General features: G+C 42.3%; 1 protein-coding gene across 6 annotated transcripts in view; it reads right to left on the bottom strand.

The window, feature by feature from the left end:
• LOC135387862 (dystrophin-like) overlaps window positions 1–25,560 on the bottom strand; it is a 281,706-nt gene that overhangs the window by 220,029 nt on the left and 36,117 nt on the right. For 4 of the 6 annotated variants that reach the window (XM_064617042.1, XM_064617045.1, XM_064617044.1 and 1 more), the window contains exons 3-31: window positions 25,332–25,424; window positions 25,018–25,095; window positions 24,702–24,794; window positions 24,007–24,098; window positions 23,824–23,904; window positions 22,880–22,995; window positions 22,632–22,768; window positions 18,323–18,511; window positions 16,570–16,751; window positions 13,407–13,551; window positions 13,145–13,235; window positions 12,826–13,070; window positions 11,759–11,941; window positions 11,588–11,692; window positions 11,159–11,362; window positions 10,563–10,650; window positions 10,194–10,453; window positions 9,176–9,335; window positions 8,044–8,216; window positions 7,316–7,531; window positions 6,734–6,847; window positions 6,493–6,636; window positions 4,949–5,336; window positions 2,956–3,059; window positions 2,675–2,827; window positions 2,393–2,554; window positions 1,773–1,901; window positions 1,481–1,654; window positions 1,235–1,390 (exon numbers count right to left, since the gene is read on the bottom strand). In XM_064617042.1, the coding sequence (XP_064473112.1) occupies window positions 1,235–1,390; window positions 1,481–1,654; window positions 1,773–1,901; window positions 2,393–2,554; window positions 2,675–2,827; window positions 2,956–3,059; window positions 4,949–5,336; window positions 6,493–6,636; window positions 6,734–6,847; window positions 7,316–7,531; window positions 8,044–8,216; window positions 9,176–9,335; window positions 10,194–10,453; window positions 10,563–10,650; window positions 11,159–11,362; window positions 11,588–11,692; window positions 11,759–11,941; window positions 12,826–13,070; window positions 13,145–13,235; window positions 13,407–13,551; window positions 16,570–16,751; window positions 18,323–18,511; window positions 22,632–22,768; window positions 22,880–22,995; window positions 23,824–23,904; window positions 24,007–24,098; window positions 24,702–24,794; window positions 25,018–25,095; window positions 25,332–25,424 (4,455 nt within the window). Of the gene's footprint in view, window positions 1–1,234; window positions 1,391–1,480; window positions 1,655–1,772; window positions 1,902–2,392; window positions 2,555–2,674; window positions 2,828–2,955; window positions 3,060–4,948; window positions 5,337–6,492; window positions 6,637–6,733; window positions 6,848–7,315; window positions 7,532–8,043; window positions 8,217–9,175; window positions 9,336–10,193; window positions 10,454–10,562; window positions 10,651–11,158; window positions 11,363–11,587; window positions 11,693–11,758; window positions 11,942–12,825; window positions 13,071–13,144; window positions 13,236–13,406; window positions 13,552–16,569; window positions 16,752–18,322; window positions 18,512–20,725; window positions 20,800–22,631; window positions 22,769–22,879; window positions 22,996–23,823; window positions 23,905–24,006; window positions 24,099–24,701; window positions 24,795–25,017; window positions 25,096–25,331; window positions 25,425–25,560 lie in introns of those variants that run through there. The other 2 variants (XM_064617043.1, XM_064617048.1) reach the window with 2 other exon arrangements.

Raw genomic sequence — 25,560 nt, 5'->3', positions numbered from 1 at the left:
TCGCGCGAGCGGATTTCTCGGGAGCGAATTTAAACGGAGCGGCGAAGGGAGGACAGCTAGCGCCGCGCCGTGGCGAGCTGCCGAGCGGAGACAGAACGGGCAACTTGACGCGACCACGGCCGGCTCAGCAACACGTCATCGTGACGTGTCGCCGAGCCGAGGAATCCCGCCAGGAGCATGCGCCGTAGGATCCCGCGTATGCGTTCATCGGGACTGGAAATCTCCATGACAGCAGCTTTCGCGTGATCGGCAGATTTCGGCAGTGGCGGCAGCCACAGCGCGAGCTCGCGGCATTACTTGCCATTGTGCAACACCGGTGACGTAACGGGGAACCGAAGTGCGGTCCGTACAGTTACACCATCGGCAGGGAAATATGCACGGGAGAGGAGGAACGCGGAAGAGACATTTCCAGCGCGCGCTCCTCGCAGAGTGGAGCGATTTCGTCCAGAAAAATTTGTGGCATATTAGTTTCTCTGCGGGAAGAACAGTTTCCATCGAAAAAAAGTATGGGGGTTCGGGAAATTTCATAGTCCCTTTAACCTTGAACATCCATGCATTAGAGCCTGAAGTTTTCGGGAAATATTTTTTTCCCTAAATTCGGGGGGTAAAAATCGGGAAAATAAATATGCGCCCTAAATTAGCGCGAATTCGGGTGAAAAAAACCTTCCAATGTGCTAAATTTTGGGAGAAATCGGGCTCAGTTACTCAAACTAACTGCACTGGTTTGGTACAAACGGTGATGTAATTGTATTTTTCTGCCAAACAGGTTAATGTGCATTCCTACAGATGTCTCATCGAGGGCAATTTGCCGGGTAAATATAGGGTTTAACCCTATAGAGGCAACCTTCAATTCGGGGTGCAAATTTGGGAAAGAATTGAGTTAAACCCTAAAACTTCAGGCTCTATCCACACTTAACATGTTAAACTTAAATGTTAAACTTGTTGAACATGGATCTTCAATACCCCTAATTGTTAAGCTTGGATGTTCAACGGCCTTACTTGTTAAGCACTCAATATGTCTTATGTGGCCAACATACTGCTGAGCAGTAATACATGCTCAACAAAGCTATAACTGCAAATACCCATTACAAATACCATCTGAACAGAATAAAGTAACTTTTTTTTAGTAAAAATCATTTTCCCAGACTGCACAATTTTTCAGACTTATACACGATCCCAGTCGAATAAAAAAAAATTGGTCGATGACTGTATACAGGTCTTTACGCGGATCTACCTTTGAACCGAGTTGGTTGTAGTGGCTCTTGAGGTTGTCCAGCCTCTGGTTCAGTTCACGTGGACTTCCTAGTTCACCAGCCTCCGCGATTTGTCGACCTTGACGGATTACCAACTCCACCTCCGCCTTCACTTCGCTAAGGAGCTTGTAGAAGTGCTGCACAGTTACCAGTTACCACAATTACCAATTACCACAATTACCAACCTGGCCCAAGTCACGGGCAAATAATGGTCAAACTTTCCGTACCATGCACTGCATCAACTGGTCCTGGATTGCTTCGGGACTCTCAGAGTTGACTTCGAGCTGCTTCATGCCTTGCTCAACTTCCATCAGCATCTTGCTCAGACGTGCAACTTTCGGCTCAAACTCGTTAGGCCGCTGAAAACGTTTCAGCTTCGACGATATCTCTTCAAATCTCGTCTGAAATGTGAAAATTTGGAGATACATGGCGAGTTGCATTCTTGGCACTTAATTTCAAGTCTATAGAACTGAAGTTTCATCCGCAAGAGGAAACAGTAGTGAATAAGAATGCACGCACTTTCATCAGCTGCAGCTGCTCATCTAACCTCGCTGCTGCTTCGTGCCTGTTCTGTGAACGGTAAGTCTCTACTTGATCGCTCAAGTTCTTCATCTGTTCCTCTTTTTCCACGAATTCTTGCTTGAATTGCTGGTACGGAAAAGACGGATGACAATAAGAGATGAAAAACGACTCTTTCTGCTCTATTCAATTGCAGAGGACTCTGGTTCTGTGTAACCCACAATCAGTCTAACGACCGACTGATGTCCGACGAATGCCCGTACAACATCCAATGATTGTACAATTCACCGATTTGCTACTCAGTGTTGCAAGATTCGTTGTAAGACCACACGTCTCTTTGATAAAGGATGCTTTGCTTGTCCACAATCCATTTGGCACCCAACAAATGCTTGACCAAGGTCAACCCAACATCTAATGTTTGTGCAATTGATCCCAACTGTTATTTGAGAGACACACAAATGACATTCAGAGATGCAAGACAGCACCCGGTTTAATGATGTAAATGAGCTGATACGGGACGTTGCTCAGATGTCCAAGGGATATCATACACAGAAAGAACATGGCTCATGCAAGTAAATAACCAAGAGGATAAGGTAGAAACAGCAATCTCTAGCACTCACAGCTAACTCTTCCGGCACATCTTGTGCACTGATATCATTGTCCAGGCGGCTCTGCAAGGCAGCATCCATCTGACCTATCCAGCTCTGCACGGTCAGGATCTGCCGTTCGCACTTCTGGGCTTGCACAATGCTGTTCTCTAGAACGTGCTGACGCTCGCTACCCTAAAGTTGGAGAATCAACACTTCACACTGTTCACACAATCAACACTGTTTCCATATTGACACTCCTAATGCTGACGCATTGATAAGTCAGGAACATGCATGACATGGACTTCACCTCACCTTACGAGTCAGTTCCTTCCACCTCTTCAGGACAGCCTCTGATTCGCGTGCCACAAGACCAGGTAACACATCCTTTTCGATTAGCTCTTCGCTCAACTCTTGGATCCTTGAAATTCGGTCGCCCGGGTGGTGTCGAAGGAAATTCTCCAAATCCTATCAAACCATTGCAGTGTTCAGAAGCTATATTCACTTTGCCCACTAAAAAAAAAATTTTTGATATATATTTTAAATTTTTTAATAAACATTCCCCCCCACTAAAGACGTGGAAGAGGAGCTCTCACATCCAAGTTTTCAGAAATTTCTTCGGCGTCTGCTGCTGACTCTGGTGAACGTTTCAGTTTTTTCTCCAACCTGTCCAGCCAGTCGTTTTCCATCATAACAAAGTCTGCAATTATGAGAACAGCAGACACGTGTGTGTCAACAACAGGGGTGGTACTGGTGTGAAGCAATCTCTCAAGTGATCAAGTGGATGGTAAGCAAAAGTGTGGGTTATTTACGGTTATTTATCAAAAAGGAATTAAGGTTTCAGAAGTGGTGATATACAAATAAGATTGATTTGATAAGAAGGGATATTACCAACACATGTTGTTTGTGTGTGTGTGTGTGTTTTTTTGTTTGCCTTCTTTTTGACTGGCCTCTCAGGTGCTCAGCCCTCAATTAGTCAAAATAAAACTTGCTGCTCCTGCGTGTGTTTTATATTGTAAACACTTCGAACCTAACAAATGGTGTCAGCAGGAAGTACAGTTTACTCTGGCTACGGATATAACTATTAAGTAGCGTTACTGAATAAAGATGTGATACGCTATCTTCTAAAAATGTCAGCTCAGGTGTATGATAAATGTGAGCATGACCAACTACAAAAGCAGTACTATTGTAGCCAGGCAGAAACAGCACACACTGACAACCATTCAGATTGTTGAACTTTGTTTCTACAATATGAATCACATTTCTCTATGCTCTACATTGCCTTATCTTATATCTTATCTATGTCTTATTTTATACCTTTTCCAATCACTTTAGCTATCTGCTCTCTCATATATGATGCCTTTTATCTTGTTCTTTATGTGCTACCTTATAATTTGTCATCTTTTATCTTACCATGTCTATCCAGAGTCTTATATCTGACCCTGTACCTGATATATCTAACAGGTATGATATCCAATATTGCATCTAATCTATCTGAGGTCTTATATATCTTATCCCACTCAATGTCCCCTCTTAAATTATATCTCGTGACTAGAGCGCCAGCTTTCCATGAATCCGCAAGATTTCGCAGAATTGGCCATGTTTCGTGGAACCTGCTGTTTCCATCAGAATCGTGTTTCTTCTTTTTTTCTCTCTCTCTCTCTCTCTTGTGGAATGCTCGATATGTTACAGAATTACGTAAGGAATTCAATCGATCTGCAATATTTTCGTGGGTTAAAACCCGATCAGTAGCGACTGCAATGCCTGACGTGACTATAATTACTGCGGGCACTTACATGGCTGAACTTGCCGCAACGAAAGAAAACTCAACGACAGGAACCGCCCAGAGAGAAATCGTCGCAGTTGAGTCTAATTTTCTTCGCGTACTGAAAACTTACGAGTCGGTAAGCGATTTTTTTGGGAGAATGCTGCAACATTTTTTTTTGCTTGTTTTCTCTTGCACCGCGGAATCGGGTGGATTTGCAGATCGCGCTTCGCAGAAACGTCCATTTTTTTCCACCGCAGAAAGCTGGAGGGCTTTACTCATACGCACTAAGAAAAAAAAAAGAGTAATTGCAGCTTCTACTCCCCTAGTCTGCAATTACTCCCCATTTTAGTCCCCTAACCCAACATTTAGTCCCGACATTTACTCCCCAGGACTGCAAATTGTCACTAAACTTCGCGAATGGTCTCCTGAATGCAACAGTCTATGTAAATATGTGCCTGAACGACATAAGGCTGTATAACTCAGACAACGTAGCGATTTTCCAGCCACACGGAGTAAGAAACAGTTAGCGCATCTTTCTTCACAAATTGTGCCCTAGTATGGCGCAATATTTTATATAACTCGATATATCGCGGTTGACGGTTTGCTTCAAAGTATTTTCATGCATGCGCACCAATTATGTACCTGGGACTCTTACAACAGCGCGTGAAATGCGATTTTCACTCTGTTACATTCATTTACTCCCGTGCATTTACTCCCGAAAGGGACTATTTTTTGTGGCAATGCAATTACTCCCCAAAAGGAGTAAAAGTACTCCTTTTTTTTTCTTCGAGTGTAGCCAAATTTCATTTAAAACTGCTCACTTCTAAACTCCGCATAACTTGTCCCCGCCTGCTTCAAGGACTGATGAGATGAGGTGACGTGGTCGTAAACCTCGTTCCAGAGCTTCGTGACCGATGCCAGGTCATGCCTGTCCTTCTCAGAGTCCTTCCCGACAGACAGGAGCTTGGTGCAGGTGTCCTTCAATCTGTTGTACTCTCCTTGCTTTGCATCGAGTTTGTCTTTGCAGGACTGCAGCTTTCTTGTCCTGGACTGCAGTTCTGACGCTGTGTTGATGGTCGTACTTCTGGGCACCTCGTCTCTGAGCTTGAGCAGCCAGGCTTTCATCTCCCCCAATCCGTCTAGTGCCGACTTGCTACTTTCCAGGGCCTTCTTCAGCAAGGCGCGCTTGGCCCGTGTCATCTTGATGATCTGTCGGATGGGGAATCGATTGCTTGATTGATTGGGAAAAAGAAAACAACGAGAAAAGAAAAAGTGGATGTGGTTAACCTGATTATTATTAGGGCCTGACTTTTTCGGGTTTTATTTTTGGCCAAATTCGGGAGGTAAATATCGGGTGATATTTTTCATATGAAAATTCGGGTGTATTCGGGTTAAATCCCGTTACGGCATATTCTGTCGTCAGGAATTCGGGTGTATTCGGGTGATTTTTTTTTGTATAATAAAAATTTGTCTTAACATGGAACTAATGTTTAGCAATGTTATCAAACTTTATTTTAATGCACGCTTACGAGTGTGCCACGCGACCCAGATGTTTTCGGGTAGATTCGGGTTAAACCCGAATTTTACAGATTTCGTTCGGGGGGTAAATATCGGGCAGATACGGGTTTAACCCTAAAAAGTCAGGCCCTAATTCTTATTAATTAAGGCGCGAGCTTTTCCTCAGGAGGTGCTGAGTGACCCAAAACTTCAAAGGATTCCAATAATTTTTTACGTCAAGGCAAAAGGTGCTAATGTAGTAGTACAAGGCAGTACTATTTCTACTAGTACTCACTAGTAGTGCTGTGCTCTGTGCAGTATTGACAATGGTAGTTGCGTATCCTTGCAGGTTTGCACATTGGGTATAGAAATTTTGGAATGTCATTTAACTGACAGCCTTTTAGGCATTATGTTTGTAATCCCATTATTATGTCACCAACTGTAGTCATATTTTCCCACTATAATTCAGTCTTTGTGATGCTCCACACTGCTGCGCTGTTAAGCTGGATTCTAAAGGCCCGTCCCGACATACAGCGCTTTGCTCCACAGCGCTGCACCACAGCACTGCAAAACAGCGCTGTATTTCCATTGTGGGGTTCGCACTTGCAGCGCTTGTCCCAGCGCTGTACTTGGTGATCTCACGTGATCGTACGTGATCGTACCGTCACGTGAACGTGGCGCCGCGTTCTCATTGGTTCAGGGAGCCTATCGCTGAGAGACAGCGATGGGAAAGTTCACCGAAGCTCAACTTCGCCAAGCGCTGTTTTCCATCGAGTCGCAGCCGGGAGAGGAGGGAAAAACAGCGCTGTTTTCCAGTGCTCTGGAGCAAAGCGCTGTATGTCGGAACGGGTCTTAAGAGTCAACTCACTTGCTCCCACTTGTCATTAAGCATTGCCAGTTGTTTTCCTAGCGTGTCATCAAAAACGCTTCCAGCGCTGCCACTTAGTTTCTGGCCACTCTGGTTTAAGCTGTCCACATTGGGCTGGAGAGTCACGATGTCCTCTTGGAGTGCCTGCAAGCGGCGAATAGTTTCTATTGCACGCTTACAATAACTGCCATGCAATAGCTATTGCACACAACATTCTTCAGCTCAACAACCTGATGCTTACGCTAGTCTGCTCCAACTGGGCTTCCAGCTTTTCCAAGTCCCCAATGGCAACTTCCTCATCCTGGAGGAAACTGTCAACGTCGTTGATCCACGAAGCGACACCGTCCATTTCTTCCTGTTTATTCGCGGGAACTACATATTAATTACATATTAACGACATAATAATTCCCATATCCAAAACAACATTAACATCAGCTGTCTTTCAATTCGCTCTATAAAGGCCATGTATGTTCACTAGGATAGTCATATTATTTCATGTGTTCTCATAGCTTTTTTTTTTTGTTTTATGCATCTTAATGCATTGTGTTCATTTGTCTCACTCCGTAATTAGTCTGGTTTGCTATTTGTCATTGCTGTTCGCTTTGCATTGTCTGGTTTGCTATTTGTCACATCAGAGATAAAACAAACTACTTTGTTGTATCTGTCGAGTGTACAAAGGGGGGTCAGACATCGTCAAGCTGCAGTTTTTGCAGCTTTTTGTCTCGATTGCCTCACAAAGTGTCATTGGCGAAATAAATTATTATTATTATTATTATTAACTGTTCAGTACATGTCCGCGCAGTAGAGCACTTAGTGCACTTACCTTGAAATTCTTCAGCTCTGCCAGGTTATTTTCGAGAAACAACAGCCTCTCTCTCAGCAAGGCAGATGCCTTGTCCCAGTAAGTTGTCAGACCCTGCAGTTTCTGCTCCAAGTCGTCGGCCCATGGGGCTTCGGGCTCCTTGTCTAACAGGTCTTCCCCCGTGGACATTACGTACTGCAGGTTTGACTCTTCTTCGTCAACGGTTGATTGCATTTCCTAATGGTATCGGAGACATTTAAATGACGTTAAAATATGCGACGTATACATAAAGTCATGTAATGTATAATATTAAAACATATATGAAGCGTAAACAGACGCTGCATAAGTTGTTAATTTTGCAGTCTTAGTAAATTATAACTCAGGATGGAGTTAAACTTTTTAAAGTATCATAAAGCGACGATAAATTACGTAGCACGATTTAAAGTACCCAACCATTTAATAACGGTATTAAAAGACAGTACATTGCCAGCATAGCACTGGCCCACACATACGATAGAAATTGCAAAAACATGCTTCACATCAGGGCCTTGCGCTTGAGTGAAGCCAGCTTGCAGTAATAATTTCTCTAGTATAAAACTGCCCTGCTTTAATTGTCATTTTGTTATTTGCTTTCCTTTGTCATCACTGGCTTTATGAATGAGTTTACTTAATTTAATTGGATATGCACACTTTTAATCAATCAAAGATATCCACTAGCATCATAAAGAGAAACTGCAATATGCAGGCACCTTATACTTCTGGAGCTGGTCTTCCATGGCACCCATTTCCTGAACCTCAACTTTCTCCGACTCCAATGCTTCCAGCACATTCTTTATCCACGTTTCCAGAGCTTCAACCGCCGCCATTAATTTCGGGGGCGGTTCCTTCTCTGTCGAGCTTGACAGCTTCCTCTCTAGTTCCTCTGCGTATAAAAAAAAATGCAAAGTCAATCCACTTCTTGTTGGTGTCGCAACAAGCGTTCTGGGTAGAGCTGTTCGAACAGCAAAATTACATTTCGAATCAAATCCGAATAATTTCTTCATAAGGCTAATTGAATTTGAATAATCAGAAAAGGCCCAATTCGAATACTTTCGAATACCTCGTGGTTAAATATTTTTTGCGGTGTTGTGCTCGTTCGATGATGTTCCGCTCCAAACTTGTGAGCCTTTTCAAACCCAGCATAATATATTATGAGAGAATGGTCCCTCTGTGTTGTGTATGGCAGACTGCATTAGTGGGATGAACTGCACTGAGAGTTAGTCAACATGATCCATGCAGCCTGCTTTGTGTGCCCTTCCTCATTTATATGTTTACATAGCGAATTTCCTGTACTTTTTTTTTTTTTTTTTTACAAACTACACATATTTCTATCTGTTACTGAACATAACTCTGAAAGTTGGGAGTACATTCACTGCTGTGCAATCGCCTGTGCACTTAATATGTGAATAGGAGATGACTTTCCCTTGCATTCCGACTTACTTCACTGTTACAGGAGAATTCGTATATTCAAACATGCGTCGGAAATGGAAAAATAAAGTTGAAAACGTCTTAGATCGTGAAAACATTGCTAAATAGCATTTTTAGAGTGTACTGACCACAAAGTAACAGAAGTTGTACACTTTAGTGACAGAATATACTGCAAGCAATGTAAAGTGGGCTTCACCTAACACTGGAGTGTAATGATGTGAAGCCGACTTGCAGAAATGGCGATAGCGACACCTCGTTTCGGTATTATATTCGAAAAAAATATTCGAAAATTTCGAATACCGAAAATAGGTTGCGAGTAGCATTCGAATAGATATTCGATTTGTATTCGAAAATTTCGAATATTCGCCCAGCTCTAGTTTTGCGTGATGCAAATTTCCCAGAACACTCACTCACCCATGAGAGTTGTAGTGTCCTTCCAGTGGTCAACAAGCACTTCGAGCCGATTGAACAGTGGTTGACAGCTGAGTGATGGGACTTTCTTTTCTAAAGCATGTCCTTTCTCCTGGAGCTCAAGGAGCTTCTCGTCCTGGCTTCCTAGGGCCTTGAGTCGCATCTGTTGTGAGGTTACAATAAGATAGGGGAACATACTCATCAAAGATGAAAGTCACTGAAAAGGTTAGCCAGCTGTAGGACCTAACCTTTTCAATGACTTTCATCTTTCATTGTTAATTTCTTAGGCAACATGAGGCCTTGTATGTGATTGTCCCTTCTATGTTGTTCCAGCCTCAGAACATCAGTTATTTCATGTTGAACGTACTCATGTTTTGGCAAAGATTGATAACTGGTACTGACACCACTCAAGTAAGGCACCACTTGTACTTATTCCACATGGCACTGGTCACATGGTAACGTAAGCTAGGTTGCATAACCCCATAACAAAACTAAGCCATGTGACCAAGATACCACTTGGCACTGACAGCGTTGTTTACTATACCGTGGTAACTCAGTTGACAAGATAACCAATGTGCCACTTGGTACTGGTAGCATAATATTCACCAAGGTATCACTGGAGTTGGAACAACATTTCAGGGATAACACAGGCAAGGTAAGTTGATTATAAGCAACAAAGGTACAACTTGGTACCGGTAAAATAGGTAGTGCAACCTGGTTAAATCGTGTGATAACAAAACCATTAGGCATTAGTTGGTTCTTATAACATCGGTGATGTAGCCAAAATACCACTGGCATTTCAATAATTTTGCACTGCTACAGCAGCTAATGTAACCTGATACCATAAGTTTATAACATTACCAATGTACCACTGGTACTTTTACCACTTGGCACTGGTAACATAGCTGATGTAACATGGCAACACCTGGTAAAGTAACCAGGGCAACACTGGTGCTGATAAAACTTGGCACCAATAGCATCCAGGCAAGATCTATGAAGACACCACTATATGCATCCTTACCTTGCACTGTTCAAGAATCCTCCGCACGTCATCCGAGTGGCGCCGCTGAAGAGCATTAGCTGCCGCTGGCTCCGTGGAAGAAAGCCAGCGAGTATGAGAATCCAACAGGCGTTCTAAGGCCTGTACTTCCCCTTCTATTGCCCGGACCTGAGAAAGGCCATCTAGGTGCGCCCTCTGTGCCTCAACGGCGTTGCAGATGTCGTGCCAGCGTACCTCCACTTCACGAAGCACGGTCTGCACTTCTTTCGTCTGTTCCCCAACTGAGGGAAGCAATCGCTATTATACAACGTTATTTTGCAAACATTATACAACGTTATTTCGCGAACATTATACAACGTTATTTCGCGAACATCAGGAATGGCACCCTACCGGCATCAAGGCCTTCCACGACTTCTCTTCCTTGCTGAATGAGTTCCCCCACTTGCTCGTTGTTTGATGACAGTTGCTTTTCTGCGTCCTAGAAGACACCACCGCACGATTGCAGAGTTGCATTGCACAGCCAGAGCATGCACGGTCATGTCGTAGCATGCTCCTTTCAATCAGTTCTGCTTCTAAATTGGCCTCAACTGTAGGGGGGGGGCTAGTGGGGTCAGGGCACTTTATAGTGAGGCAAGCAATTATCCGGCTTCGGCGTTTTAATTGCTGAGCGATTGTCTGCACCCCCAGGTAGCAGGAAGGGCCACTGTTCAATACGAGCAAGACAATAATAATAATAAGAAGAAGAAAAAGAAGAAGAAGCAGAGGAAGAAGGAGAAGAAGAATGAGAAGAAGAAGGAGACGAAGTAAAAGACAAGAAGACCACCCCCACCAAGAAGAGCACGACGAAGAAGAAGAACTACTACTACTACTCTAGAAATGAACTTCACTTTCATTTAGGGGTGTGTATTTTTGAAAAAAGCTGTGGCGCAATACATCCTCTCTTGTTAGTATAGCACGCACTACGAACGGAAAGGTTGATACCGTACCTCCAGAAGGATGCCAAGTTCTTCACTTGTCATGCCTTCCCATAGCCTCCTCAACTGCTCTATGGTTGGGGGCGATTCAGGGTCGATACCCAATGAGTTCTCCATCTGTTCGAGCCACACTGTGATGTTCTCGAGCCCTCGCTGCCACTCCTTCACTTTCCAACTGTCAAGTCGGCGCTTCTTGGCTCCATAATCCAGTGCGGGCTGAATGTAAGTTTTTGTAGCATTCTGATAAGAGGTTATAGTAAGAGTTGCAAAAGTTCTAATTTTACGGTTCATTTTAGTTGGACTTCAAGGGCGGTTTGCACAGTTTAGGTGCAAAAAAACACAATGCAGTTGCAGCCAGTACATTGTACATGCCTCATAGACTTTGTTTTCTTTAACACCCACAAAAATTTCCTGACGACACGTGCAAAGCATGGCCCCTACCTCTCTTCCCTGTGACGTTCGGGATGTCGTACTGGCGGTCTCTTTCTTGAAGTGATGCTTTTCGGTCTCTGTTTTTGCTTTCTGTTCGCCACTGCATTTTGCCAGCTGCCACGAATTTCAAAACCTCATTAGTGTGCAAAAAAAAAAAAAAGCTGCCAAGCAGGTCATCACCTTCTTGCTAACACCCTCCATCTTCTGCAAGAGGGCTTCCCATCGTTGCGTCAGCTGTTCGTGTTGCCTCGACAGTTCTATGCTGGCCGGGCAGCCCTTGTCCAAGATCCGGATCGTCACGTGGATTTCGTCGGACAGCCTGTCCAGCCGTTTGCTTTGGGACTCGAGACCATGTTCGAGTACCTGGGGTTCATAAAGTCATAATTGGGAGCTTTTTTTTTCGGGTTTTATTTTTTCGGCAAAATCTGGAGGTAAATATTGGGCTATATTTTTCTTCAATAAGTCGGGTGTAATCGGGTTGAACCGCACCTGATTCACGCACCCAATTCTTGTTGAATCGGATAGAATCAGGGCTAAGTGTTCGGTTTACTTGGGATAACACACACAACACACCAGTAGATATAGAGTATATGCATGTAAGAGGCGTCAGGGTCTCTGTATTGACACTTTCTATGTGCATATTTATGCATTTACAGCACAGTTTCCAAAGTTGTGTGTTAGTTCTGATGGCTACGGGTCCCCCTGGTCCAGCAGTTTTCGGGGAAATATCGGGTTAAACCCCGTTTTTGCGCGACTTGAATCGGGGTGGTAAACGTCGGGCGTAATCGGGTATGACCCTAAAAAGCCAGGCCCTATTCCTAATGTTCACAACAACGTAAATCCGTACTAGAATTTTCGCATTAGCAGGTTGCAGGAATTCCCCAAAAACTAAGTACATATAGAACATCTTTAATAGTTTGAAACGCACCGGCTTTCAACAAACATAACAAGATCCAGTTAACGTTTCGGGTCCCATTCCAGTCCCATCATCAGAATGACGCCGTCCCGGTCGTCACCGGGTATTTATGTAGAAGAGGAGCGATGATGATGATGAGACTCGAATGGGACCCAAAACGTTAACTGGATCTTGTTATGTTTGTTGAAAGCCGGTGCGTTTCAAACTATTAAAGATGTCTACTCCCGGCAATTGGACTATATATTCACGTACATATAGAAATACAGTCCCCTGCCCCTCGACAATAAAATCCCACGAATTTAAAATTCCCGCACGTTTCGCTGCAATGTACCTGCAAGCACTTGACCATATCCAAGACGGCCTGGACACTGAGCCCCGACAGGTCAGTCTTCTCCATGTCGTCCAGTTGTGTTTCCCTCATGTCCATCCACTGTTTCAGCGTGGGAACTTCGGCGTTGAGCAGCTGGAGAGTATCCTTCAGTTGCTGAAGCTTTACACCATGTTTTTCTACCCAGAGGCAAACATTAGCCCAGCGTTCCCCCAAGGCTGCCAGTTGGTCTTCGAGCGCTGTTGAAGCTGATGAGAGTGAACAAGCAAGGGTATAGTCAATGCCCGTGTGGGTTAGCAGAGGTCATGTTGAACATTCTCACCATTTTCGGTGTTCGATTCGTCAACCACGACAACCATGTTGGACAGCGAGTTGACGACGTCTTGCTCTTTTTCGATGTCGTCTTGTAGTTCCTGTTGACGATATAATATATGATGATAACAAGATTGTGGAAACTGACATGAAATCTGTTATGTCGTGGCGGAACACTGATGTATGTAACAATATTTACCCTCAACGTTCGAAAAATATGAGGAATGAAGACGCACAGCTACTAAGTAATGATTCACCCAAATTCCTTCTACCTTATGCATTTCCAGTTGTCTCTGCGTCGCATCCAGGTCCGGTCCGGCGGGTCCCAGCCGACTGATGCGGTCCTCTGCGTCTGTGAGCCACTGTCTTAGGGAGTTTACCTGCTCCTGCTGGAGCTGCATCAACGTTTCGTGTAACCTGAAAGCCAATTTGACAAATGTCACACCCTTTAGGTTCTTGAGTTTCAAGTTCCAATCTTACTGGAAACATGATATAATTAGACCCTGAAGTTTTAGGGGTAAACCCGATTTTTCCCCAAATTTGCACCCCGAATCGAGGTTCACCGGTTTAGGGTTAAACCCGATTTCTACCCGCAAAACTGCACCTAAGCTAGGCACCTCACGGCAATGACGCACTAATTTTTCACAAAATACACGGTTGATCTCAACGTCTGATACTCTGGATAGGCTGTACAACGAACGTTTGTTCGACAATAGAGTCCGATTTATCCCCAAATTCAGTCTGATGGTAATTTTTCCACCCGAATTTGCATGAATTTTCGACATCAAGTGATCGACCTGAATTTTACCCCCCGAATTTGGAAAAAAATAAAACCCGAAAACTTCAGGGTCTAGATTTAATTAGACCCTGAAGTTTTCGAGAAATATTTTTTTCTAAGTTCGGGGAGCAGATATCGGGTAAATAAAACGTGTGCTCTAAATTCACGCGAATTTGGGTGGAAAAACTTTCAGCACGCTAAATTCGTGGAGAAATCAGGCTCAGTTACGTACTCAACTAACTGTACTGGTTTGGTACGAATGGTGATCTAACTGCATTTGCTGCCAAACAAGTCGGTGTGCATTCCTATACAGACGTCTCGGTGAGGGCGATTTGCCGGGTAAAAATCGGGTTTCACCCTAAAGAGGCAACCTTCAATTCGGGGTGCAAATTTGGGGAAGAATCGGGTTAAACCCTAAAACTTCAGGCTCTAAATATAATCAAGCACACCTAGGCCATGCAAAAGCCTAGGGCATCACAGCTATGTCAGGATGGTATTTCCCATAACATGAGAGGGTGAAGACCAGTGATGGCCATTAACTACTTCTACAGTAGTTTAACTATAACTATTAACTACTTTGTGATGGAGTAGTCTAACTAGTAGTTCAACTACTTTTCAGGGGAAGTAGTTAAAACTACTTTAATACTGCAATGTATTTTAACTACATTTCTAACTACTTAACGTTGTTCATCATCACCAATCCCATTCTGTAGTGTTCTTGGAGACCTAAATATGAATCACAAGCAGCGATAAAAGTGAAGATTTAGTACACATGCACGGCACAATTACTCTGCACCTCCGTTCTCATCAAACAAGTAGCTCGAGGCAAAAGTCGGAAGCACAGTCGTGCCGTAGAGCTTGCCGCAAAATCGGAAGTAGTTGGCGCCTGCAGTAACCTAACTACTGTAGTTAACTACTTGAAATAGTAGTTTAACTAGTAGTTGCACACTACGTTTCTGCAAGTAGTTGGTAACTACTTTTAACTACAATAAGCTAGATTAACTAGTAGTTTAACTACATGTAGTTAACTATTGGCCATCACTGGTCAAGACCAAGTTACACATGGTAATGTGTTTTGGACTGCTACAACTGCGCTGTTAGTTGAGCGACTAAAATTTGTTCCGACACAAAAATGCCTGTAGACTGTGTGCACAAATATGCAACATAATCATGTACAGCCACCACCAGACTTAACTGTAACGTGAGAGAGCGTGGCTCATGCATGTGAGAAGTGCCACATAGTGCAACTCGTCATGTGTTGTGTAGCATGTGCTATGCAACCGAGTCTAACGCCCAGCATGCAACGCTGTGCACAACCAGCTGAGCTGGCGTATTGGTGTATTACAGTTAAGTATGATGGCAGCTGTACACTTTTCCTTGTTTGAGGAAGGCCAAGCCTTCACGTTCCTGTTTGCTGCCTCAAGCACTTGTTTAAATTGTTTACCTCTTGATTATTTATTTTTCTTTTCATTAGTGTTTCCTTTCCCACTTGTTACTTGCTTTTGGTTGCTCGTGCTATATTACCGCTGTTTGTTTTTATCGTTGACACCTCATTGCAATAGGCATTTGCACTTGTATTTACAGTTTTGGTACACATGATATAGTGTACATACACACTTACGTATATATTCAGGGTGTTCCACGAGAGGATGCCATTAAATTCCTAAAAATAGATTTTACTTCAGAAAACTATGGAACTACTGAAATAGACCCATACAGATTTTTGCACAGATTGAGGCAGTTTACACTTGTGTGACACGTTAATTAAGCCAATTTTGCTAACTGAACTCACAAATTAGCCAAGCAAACGTAGCATTTTTCTTCATGAATTTGGAAGCCTGTGCCCATATCACACCATTCCAGTCAAAATGAATTTTGCATTTTTGTCGGTGAAATTTGCATTTGCAGGATTGTTGGTGGTATGTTGGCTCTGCCTTTATCAAGGCAGAAGTGGAAAGAGCGAAACACTTTTATTCCGATCGAGGGCCTTGTCGCGCAACCCGTCATTATCAGTGCCTGGCGGCTTACGAGAGACGCGCTGATAAGGGCAAAAGGTGCGATTGCAGCGTGGTTTGTTTTCTTCCTGCACAGGAGGGAAGGTATTTGGATGGAGCCAACAGTTCCGCAAACATAAATATCAGCGAGCACGCTTCGCCCAGCAACAGATTTTTGTCTGTCAAATTTTTGTAGAAATCTTGTGAAAAACAAGTGATCTTGATTGTAATACTAGTGTATTATGGCCATAGCCTTCCAAATTAATAAAGGAAAATGCTCAACTTGCTTGGCTAATTTGCGAGTTCAATTAGCAAAATTAGCTTATTAGTGTGTGACACGAATGCAAACTGCCTCCATGTGGCGAAAGTCTGTAAGAGCGTATTTCAAGTTGTTTCATAATTTTCTGAAGTAAAATCCACATTTAGAAATTTGATAAGATCCTCTTGTGGGACACCCTGAATACAGAGACTGTTCAAATATGCAAATATAAGCCGATATTAAGGTTGTGCACCGCAATACATGTTCTGCTACCGGTCGTAAATGCAAAACTGATGCAGACAAAATAGCTTGTAAAGCCATAAAAAATCCAATAGTGTCACGCAACACATTCTGCAATAGTCCTCGTAAGACGTTGAACCGCATAAGCAAAAAGTCGTACATACCTGCTCTGCCTCTCCATTGCATTGTGTCTGAGGCTTTCCCAGCGTGTGTTCAGCAACTCAATCTGAACTCTTATCTCCCTCTTCTCTTCGGGTGAGAGCGTAGAGTCCCTTGCCACCCTATGCCCCTCTTGCAACACCTCACCTATGCGCCCCTGGTTCTGGGTCAGTTCCAGCATGAGTTCCTAGGAGTCAAGAGCAGATTACGCGCACACGCTTTTCACCTTTGCATTGTTTTTGTGTATTATGTTTTTATGTATTTCGTGTATTATGCTTGTGTATTGTTTTTTACCTTTGCATTTTTTCATGGCTCTAATCTTTGTACGTCACACGGAAGACCCTTTAACCGGGATACTTTTCCATCTGTATAAACTGTGCTGTTCATTAAGCATTGTAAAGTTTAAATAAATTCAATTCAATTCGAATACGCGATCGGCCATGTTAAAAAAATGTGAAATGTAAACGTGGAATGGTACGGGGTCAAACGTCCTGTCACAGGTGCTCGTAACTATAACATGACAAAATAAATGGAACTGTGCGAGTTACTAAGTAATTTATGAAGGAATTAAGCTACAATTGGTTAATTACAGTTAGTCGCGTAATTAAGTGACAGTGACGTGGCTCCGAAGGTGATTTAAGTTGTGCAGAAACATTTATGCGGAACTCAGAAGGCACATATCTCACACTGTCATTAAATCAGTTCCTCTAAGGAACTAGAAGTACTAATCAACACATGAAATTGATGTTCTGAGGCTGGAACACATATATAGAAAGGACAAATACATACAAAGCCGCAATGCCTAAGAAATTAATGATGAAAGATGAAAAAATTAATTACTTTCATCATTAATCAACACAAAAAATGCAACCAGAATGTGACCAGGTATGACCAAGAATTTAAGTTTATCAAAATAGTACTTACAAATCTACTTCACTGACTAGGTGAGTGTACCCGAAGTCCATTAAATTTAAACCCTACTGGGGACCGCAATACTTTAAAAGAAAGGGGAACCCTACTACATAAGGTACATCACAAGAAATAACTAATTTGTAGAGGATAGATCAACCTAACTATTGTAGAAGAAAATCTGCTAACCACCATGAATATTACAAAAATTTCCTAACAAAAATTCCTGAGCCCAAGATTGCAAAACAACGAGTCTGCCAGATGATCAACTCTGATCAGATCAAACAACGTTGGATAACGTAATCAAAATCCGAGTTTATATACCCGTACAACGAAATATTGACCTTGGCAGCAGTGAGTATAAACACCAATAAAACCTTATAGAATATACCAATAACACATTAACATTAATAAACCAATTAATGACCAACATTAATGAACCAATAAAACATTATAAAACCTTATATAAATAAAATATAAAGACTTATAGCTTCCCAAATTAATGAAAAAAAAAAAGCTCAACTTGCTTGGCTAATTTGCGACTCGAATTAACAAAATTACCTTAATTAATGCGTGACACAAATTGCAAACTGCCTCAATCTGTGGCAAACGCCTGTCAGAGTGTATTTCAAATAGTTTCATAATTTTCTGAAGCAAAACCTATTTTTCAGAAATTTGATAACATCCTGTTGTGATGACCTTACAGAAAAGACAAGACCACTACAAAAACACTAACGCATCATGACCACTGATGAAGTCTTAATGAAAATGAACCTCGGAAGAGGCGAACGTCACCAACCATAAAATCTTAACCTCAGAAAAAGTGAGGGAGAGGCAAGGAGGACAAACCTCATGGGCATGGAAGAGCTCCTTGACCTGATCGACAGTGCCCCTGATTGGTGGAGTGCCAAGGAGGCGGTCCTCCGTCTCCAGCAGCCATGTCAACACTTCTTCCAGGCTGCTCTGGTAGCTGGTAACGTTGCTGTTGCTGGTAACACGGCTTGACTGTGCCATTGCCCCGTACTGGGGGTGGGGTTGCTAAGAGTTGCAGACAAACCATGCATCACACTCTGACTTCACGTCTCTTTGTGGGGCCAATAAACAGTTTAATGTCAGTTTAATGGCTCACTGGAACCTGTGCGTCAACGTATTACGTGAAGTAAAGGGTGTGGTAGTAAAGTACAGAGAATTGTCCCAGAATTGTCCTAGGCATACCAGAATCAGGGACGACACAAACATGTAAGCCTCAAACGTAAGTACGGCACTTTCTTAGCCCCGCAAGGTAGAGCCCTGCGCAGATGAGATTTTTGGCATCCGCATCCGAACCGCATTTGCGGCATACACAACCGTTTACATCCGCATCCGATCCGCCGAGCAAAACGGAGCACCCGCATCCGATCCGCAAAATCCGCACGTTTCGAAGGACGCGTAAAGACCGCCGGGAGCACATGTTGGTATAATTTCGGATGCCTCCATGCCGTCACGGAAGGACTCACGACGACAAGCAAAGGTAAACCTTTCAACAAACGCGATATGGAGAGACTTCTGGAACGCGTGGAACGCTGCCTCGCCGGTGCTCGAGATGCCAGAATGCCTCCTCTCCCGTCTTGGCCAACCATGGTCAAAGGTGAACCCGTGCATGCGCTCGCTGTCGGCGCGCAATACAAATAAATTGCTGGTGAGAAAATTACAGTATGCAGTATATCCGCATCCGATCCGCTACTGATCCGCTGTCTTCCCATCCGATCCGCGCACCGCAGAAAGTGCTAAATTTTCATCCGAATCCGCAAGTATCTTGCGGATATCCGCGGATGGTGCTGGGCTCTACCGCAAAGCAACTGTGGTTATGATGAGCAGCATAGAAACGTGGCCAGGTGAAGAAAGGACAGCAGGAGTGAGTGGGAGAACGGGGAGCTAGCGTGTGTCGTGGGCAGACTTCATGGGGGAATTTGCTGACGCCTGTCTGGACAAGTCTGTTTGGCATAGCTTTGAAGCCATCACCAATCAGCGGGTGCCGTACCCGCTCAGCCATGGCGCAATTACAGCAATGTGAGGCGTAGCTATCAAAGGCTCAATCTACCATAAGTGATCTTGCTCTACATCAATAACCCACTTGGATAATCTTAACCCACATGTTTTCTCCATGAAAGTGAAACCAAAGAAAAAAAATATCATTTGAGTTTTTAAAACAATGAAAACCTACGAATGTGAAGTTGCTTTGAGGCAATACCTGCTAGAAAGAAAGTCCTGTGACTGATTTGTCATCAGAATAAAAAGTTTCTATCTGTAATGTTTCTGATAATGCACATAGGCAGTGTTACAAGGTCAGAAGGTACAGGAATTGAGTTGTAACAAGGCGTAGATATGATGAGGCAAGGATAGGCAAAGGTTATTAGAGTAGCTGTACAAACCTTGAGACGCTTTCGAGCTTGTCTCGAGGCACACCACAAACATAAACATTCCATATCTAACTGATGTGTGCAAAAGCTACATAAAAAAATGTGTCAGCAGTAATTGAAAAAGATCAGCGAGTTATGATATCGCTACACAAACTGCGGATAAAAATTAAACATGCATTCCATTAATTCCAGGTAATTTTTAAAACTCGTTCACCTAATTAAAAATCGTAGGTCAAAATTTGTAATCTAGATGCTAACTGATAAGCCTCACAATAAACAGAGATTACTGTGTGTTTTTTTTTTTTTTTGGCTCGAGTTACAATGGGATAAGAATTTCGCTGTTACCATTAAAAATTGTCAACCAAAAAATAAATAAAGAACAATGGATCCAGCACCTAGCAGCAAGCTACTGTCACTTAGCAAACTAACATTATTCCATGCTATATATATTACCACTGAAGCTGTACTGTACTAAAAACTTTGCAGTCATCATTAAAAATTGTAAAAACTATGCACTAACACAGCTAGCACCAGAACTATGATCACTTCACACGAAGAAAAAAAAAAAAAAAAGACTGGCACACCGATCACACACTCTCAGCAATAGCTTCCACAATCATAAATGACCCACCAAATTGTCTGTTATCATACCGTCGCAGGTATCAATACAGCCTTGTACTTCCAGGGTACACAAACAATGCTCTTGTTCCAATACGACCACATGTAGGCTATTGAAGCAATAATGCACACAAAAAACACAAAAGATAATACACAATTAAGACACAAGCAAGGCTCTACGATACACACATGAAACAGGATGATAAAAGAACACGAATGCAATTTCAAGACTTACAAATTGTGCACCGAACGCAATTTCCTTTTTTTGAGAAACACGGAGGATAGCGCCGAAGCCACGCGAGGCATCCAGGGCGGGGACGACCGTGTTATCTCTCTCTCCTGTTATCTAGAGTGTGTGCTCGTAACTTGGGACGCGCAAGGCAGACATATTCTCTGGCACATTGAAGCGTGCGTGTAGCAGAAAAAGGACAAAATGTGCACTGGGTCCCATGTATTGGCTAAGGCAGTTGTCTCTTTTACTAATTTTTTAGCAGTAATGATGGCACCAGTTGATATATAGAAATACGTACGGTTATGATATAATAAGCAGTGATGGCCAGTAGTTAACTACATGTAGTTAAACTACTAGTTAAACAACCTGATTGTATCGTAGAGCGTGAAGAAAAACAATGTACAAGTTTCCAGCGATGCAGAATCAAAAATAACAGAGACGGTTAAGAGCATCAACTATTTGCAATATACATTAAAAAAACAAGACTTTCGTGCAGGAGGCTGCACTTCTTCAGGTTTGAAGAACCACCTGAAGAAGTGCAGCCTGCTGCAGGAAAGTCTTGTTTTTAATGTATATAGTAAATAGTTGATGCTCTTAACCGTCTTTGTTATGCCTGATTGTAGTTAAAAAGTAGTCATGTCAACTACTTGCAGAAATGTAGTGTGTAACTACTATAAAAGAGATAGGGCACAGACTAACTGGTGCATGATGATGAAGGAACAAATAACCGAGAGACATGGGACACGAAGACAAGCACAAGAGTTCTCAAGACTGAGAACTCTTGTGCTTGTCTTCGTGTCCCGTGTAACTACTAGTTTAACTACTATTTGGAGTAGTTAACTATAGTGTGTTAGGTTACTGCGGGTGCCAACTACTTCCGATTTTGCCGTAAGCTTTACGGCACGATTGTGCTTCCGCCTTTTACCTTGAGCTACTTGTGTGATGAGAGGCAGAGCAATTGTGCCGTGCATGTGTACTAAATCTTCACTTTTGATGCTTGTGATTCATATTGAGGTGTCCGAGAACAATATAGAATGGGATTGGTGTTGATGGACAACGTTAATAAGTAGTCATAAATGTAGTTAAAATACATTGTAGTAGTTATAAAGAAGCAGTTTTAACTACCTCCCCTGAAAAGTAGTTGAACGACTAGTTAAACTACTCCATCGTGAAGTAGTTAGTAGTTAAACTACTGTAGAAGTAGTTAGCGGCCATCACTGGATATAAGTATATAGTTGAGGTGGTAATGATCATAGCTGTTACAGCTGCATTTGTTTCTTTGTCGTACTTAAACACGTTGTGTTATTTTTAAAAACACTTAAAAGAACGTGACCTTTTACAATCTCTGCCCCTCACTTTGGAGTTATAAGATCTTGGCTTATTCTTTAGTTATCTGGATATCTTTTCTTTTAGTACTTTAGAATTTTATCAGGAAAGTGTATGGAAAAGCCATGTATCCTAGACAATAAGGTATTTATCGGTTACATATTGTCATTCTCTCTTGTGGTTTGTACTTTTTTTTTTTCAGTCATAAATTTATTATTCGTAAAGGCATGAGGAAAGCAGTGCAGGAGGACATTAGATTTAGGTGATAACCAAATTGCAACACAAAGATAAGCCTTGCTCAGGAAGGCTGACCTACTTTGGGACTCATCGAATAAAGATGATATATTGTGATAATAATAATTAGTGGTAACAAAGATATGATTGCCGACACATTCGATATCGAGATATGACAAGCAAAAAAAATAAAAAATCGAATTAAGCACCACTGCTTCGAATATTGATTGCAGTACATTATAGTAATAACTATAGTTATTGACTAGTAATGACTATAGTTATTGACTAGCAATGACTATAGTAATGAATAGATTACATTAGCATGAACATTCACAGGGTTAACAATCACCTGGAAGCTCATATCTGTATCGGATGTGTCAGAGGAGCTCGCTCTTCTCAGCGGTTGATGTTGTTGATGCAGGACTTGGAAAAAGCACATAACGTACATCATCACCGACTTCTTGTCAGGATGCAACGTATTCACGTCTGAAATACGAAAAATCTGTATTAATGAGCAGAAAATTGAACAGAAGATGCGAAACAAACTGGCGAACTGGCCAACAGAAAATTGGCAATACGAATAAAGGCGTAACTGACCTTCAGGATCCAGGAGCCGCTCGATGTTGAGGTAGTCCTCCGCGAGGGCGAAGGCATGTTCCAATCGTGCGTTGGGATCCTTGTTCAACAAGTTTTTGTAGTCAAAGAGGTTTGGCCTTGGATAGAAAACAATATACATACGCACCACGGAGAGACTGCATGGTAGACCCGATGTAAAAAAACAACTAAGAAGACAGTTTGCGTTAATACATATACAGGGTGTGCTTTTTTTTCTTTTCGATTTTTCATAAAAAAACTATAAGGGCTACAGACATCCTGTTTTCACTTCTATCATCTCTGGACCTGCGGACGTTTTTGGCCATCTGTTGCTCAACCGTCGAATGACTAATTACCTAAAAATCGTTAATTAACTTTTTAATTGTAGAAGCTACAAGGTCGTCCCAATGAGAACATCCGGTCCCTTCGGTCACCTGATACCGTTACGGCTTTCAGAACAAAAATCCGTTTGATAGATCGCCCGCAAAAAATTTGTGAAAGAACACCTGTTTTTTTCTTTATTTCGTTCATCGCGCATATTCGCAGATGCGTCTTTCCTTCACCCCTAGTGTGAGAGGGTGAAGGAGCACGGTGCCGCCTCATGTGTCGAAGATGAGCTCGAACTTGCGGAAACACAACAAAAAGGAAATGTATCGGGTGACGCTATCCGAACTGCGCCCTTATCTTGGGTTGCATTTTCTTTCTTCTTTTTATCTTTTTCCAGGATGCAAGAGGCGATAGTGTGCTCTTCCAGGAGTTCTCTTCCAGGAGACGTTCATAAGAGAATGTTCCTCGTCGCAAAATTGACTTCTGATATTTAATTTTCATTTTGCACATCATGAGAGTCATTTGCATGCACCTCTAATAACATTAGAGTAATCGGACTAGTGATACAATGTGTTATTTTCATACTGTGCAACTTATAAATGAGAAACACGTTCCCTTACTTAAACTTATGGATGATGGCGTTGAAAGCCAGCCCGTCGATCCAGCTGGTCGTGAAGTTTTTTACGTTGACACCAACATATCTGGAATGTTGAACCCGTTACATTACTATCGCAATCCTTCATGAGGCCATTTTTATCGTATCTATCGTAGTTTTATCAGACCAGGTTAAAAAAAATCCTTACCCTTTCGTTACGTCTCTGCACCATGCCAGTAAAGTTTTCTCTAAGTTAGTCTGGTGAATGTCGGACGCTGACCTTTTCAGGATTCCGTGTACCTGGAGACAAATAACGAGCATCAAGTAGTAAAGTAAAGTAGTAGTAAAATAAAAGTAAGGGTGAAGAGTAATAAGAGTAACAGAAATGTATGAGCAAAGCGGGTACAATGTACACTGTGCTGAACTACAAGGTACCTACGTACAAAAAAAATGTAGTAAAAGAAGTAGAAAAGAAAAAGTAGTAGCAAAAGCAAAAGTAGAGTAAGAGTAAAGGGTAATATGAGTAACATAAATGTACACTGCGCTGAGCTACAAGGTACCTGTGAACAAAGAACCGCGCCTACTAATTCTAGAAAGCGCTGTTTTAGAGGGATTTGATTGGGTAAATTCAACTGCACTAAGAAAACATTTCACATAACATCACATACAATGTCATACACACATAATAAAATGCTCCATATCAGGAGGCGAGAAGATATGACAATTTATGATGGGATTATATTACAATGTAACATTAATCAAAATATCAAACGCATACCGCATAAAATTGCAACACCTTCAAAACCATCGGTATAAACATGAGCACAATGTTTAAAACAAAAACATTCCATAGAATTTCGGCGTATTTAGTTTTGTGGAAAAAAATCGCACGATAAAACTCACCTGCCAGTGGAGGATAATGCTCCAAATTAGGCCAAGCGTTAGCTTGGGGTTGCCATCGACAATATCATTCGTGCTGATATTAACGAGCTTCACCTGGAAAAATTGAATTAATTATACGAGATAGAAGTATTGGATTGGCTAAAGAGATAAGGATTGAAATAGATTGGATACGTATCAGAAAAAAAACAAAAAAAATCATGCAAGCACACAGCGACATCAAAAAGCTGGACATATTATTATAGAGCACATACAATGTCGTGATCGCTTAACGTGCGTGTGCATGTTATGTACATCATGTGCACGATATTAGACTTACGTTGTTAGCTTCAAGCATTTGCAGCGCCCTACTAACATTGTTGATATGATGAACCCTCAGGTGCCCTTTCTCACGTTTCTACGGCAACGGAAAAAACAAAAGGAAGCGTGTGAGCCACGGCAAGTTAAGCACATGAAACGCTGCGAGTCACATCACGTCAACACACAACAATCGGTGCCTGTCAGTCACGATTGACGTGAGGCCCCTGAAGTGTCTGGCAATCGAGAGTGAGCGTCCGAAGCTAGAATCATTTTTTTGATAATGTTATCACGTGTGTGAATACGTGCGTGCATGCACGCTGATGTCAAACTGACCAGCTCTTGTCCGCAGAGAACTTCCAGCAGCGACAAAAGTCTGGTGCCGTCCCTGAAGTCCTGGAACAGGTCCACGATGGGAGGCTGGTTGACCTAAGGGATGGTAAGATAAGATAAGAAGATATAAGACAAGATAAGAAGATATAAGATAAGATAAGAAGATAGATAAGATATAAGATACGATAGATAAGATATATAAGTAGGGCCTGACTTTTTCGGGTTTTATTTT

The sequence above is a fragment of the Ornithodoros turicata genome, chromosome 3 (assembly GCF_037126465.1).
Source record: "Ornithodoros turicata isolate Travis chromosome 3, ASM3712646v1, whole genome shotgun sequence".
Taxonomy (NCBI): Eukaryota; Metazoa; Arthropoda; class Arachnida; order Ixodida; family Argasidae; genus Ornithodoros; species Ornithodoros turicata.
Note: the sequence above shows the minus strand (reverse complement) of the source record. Positions and strands in the feature narration are given on the sequence as shown.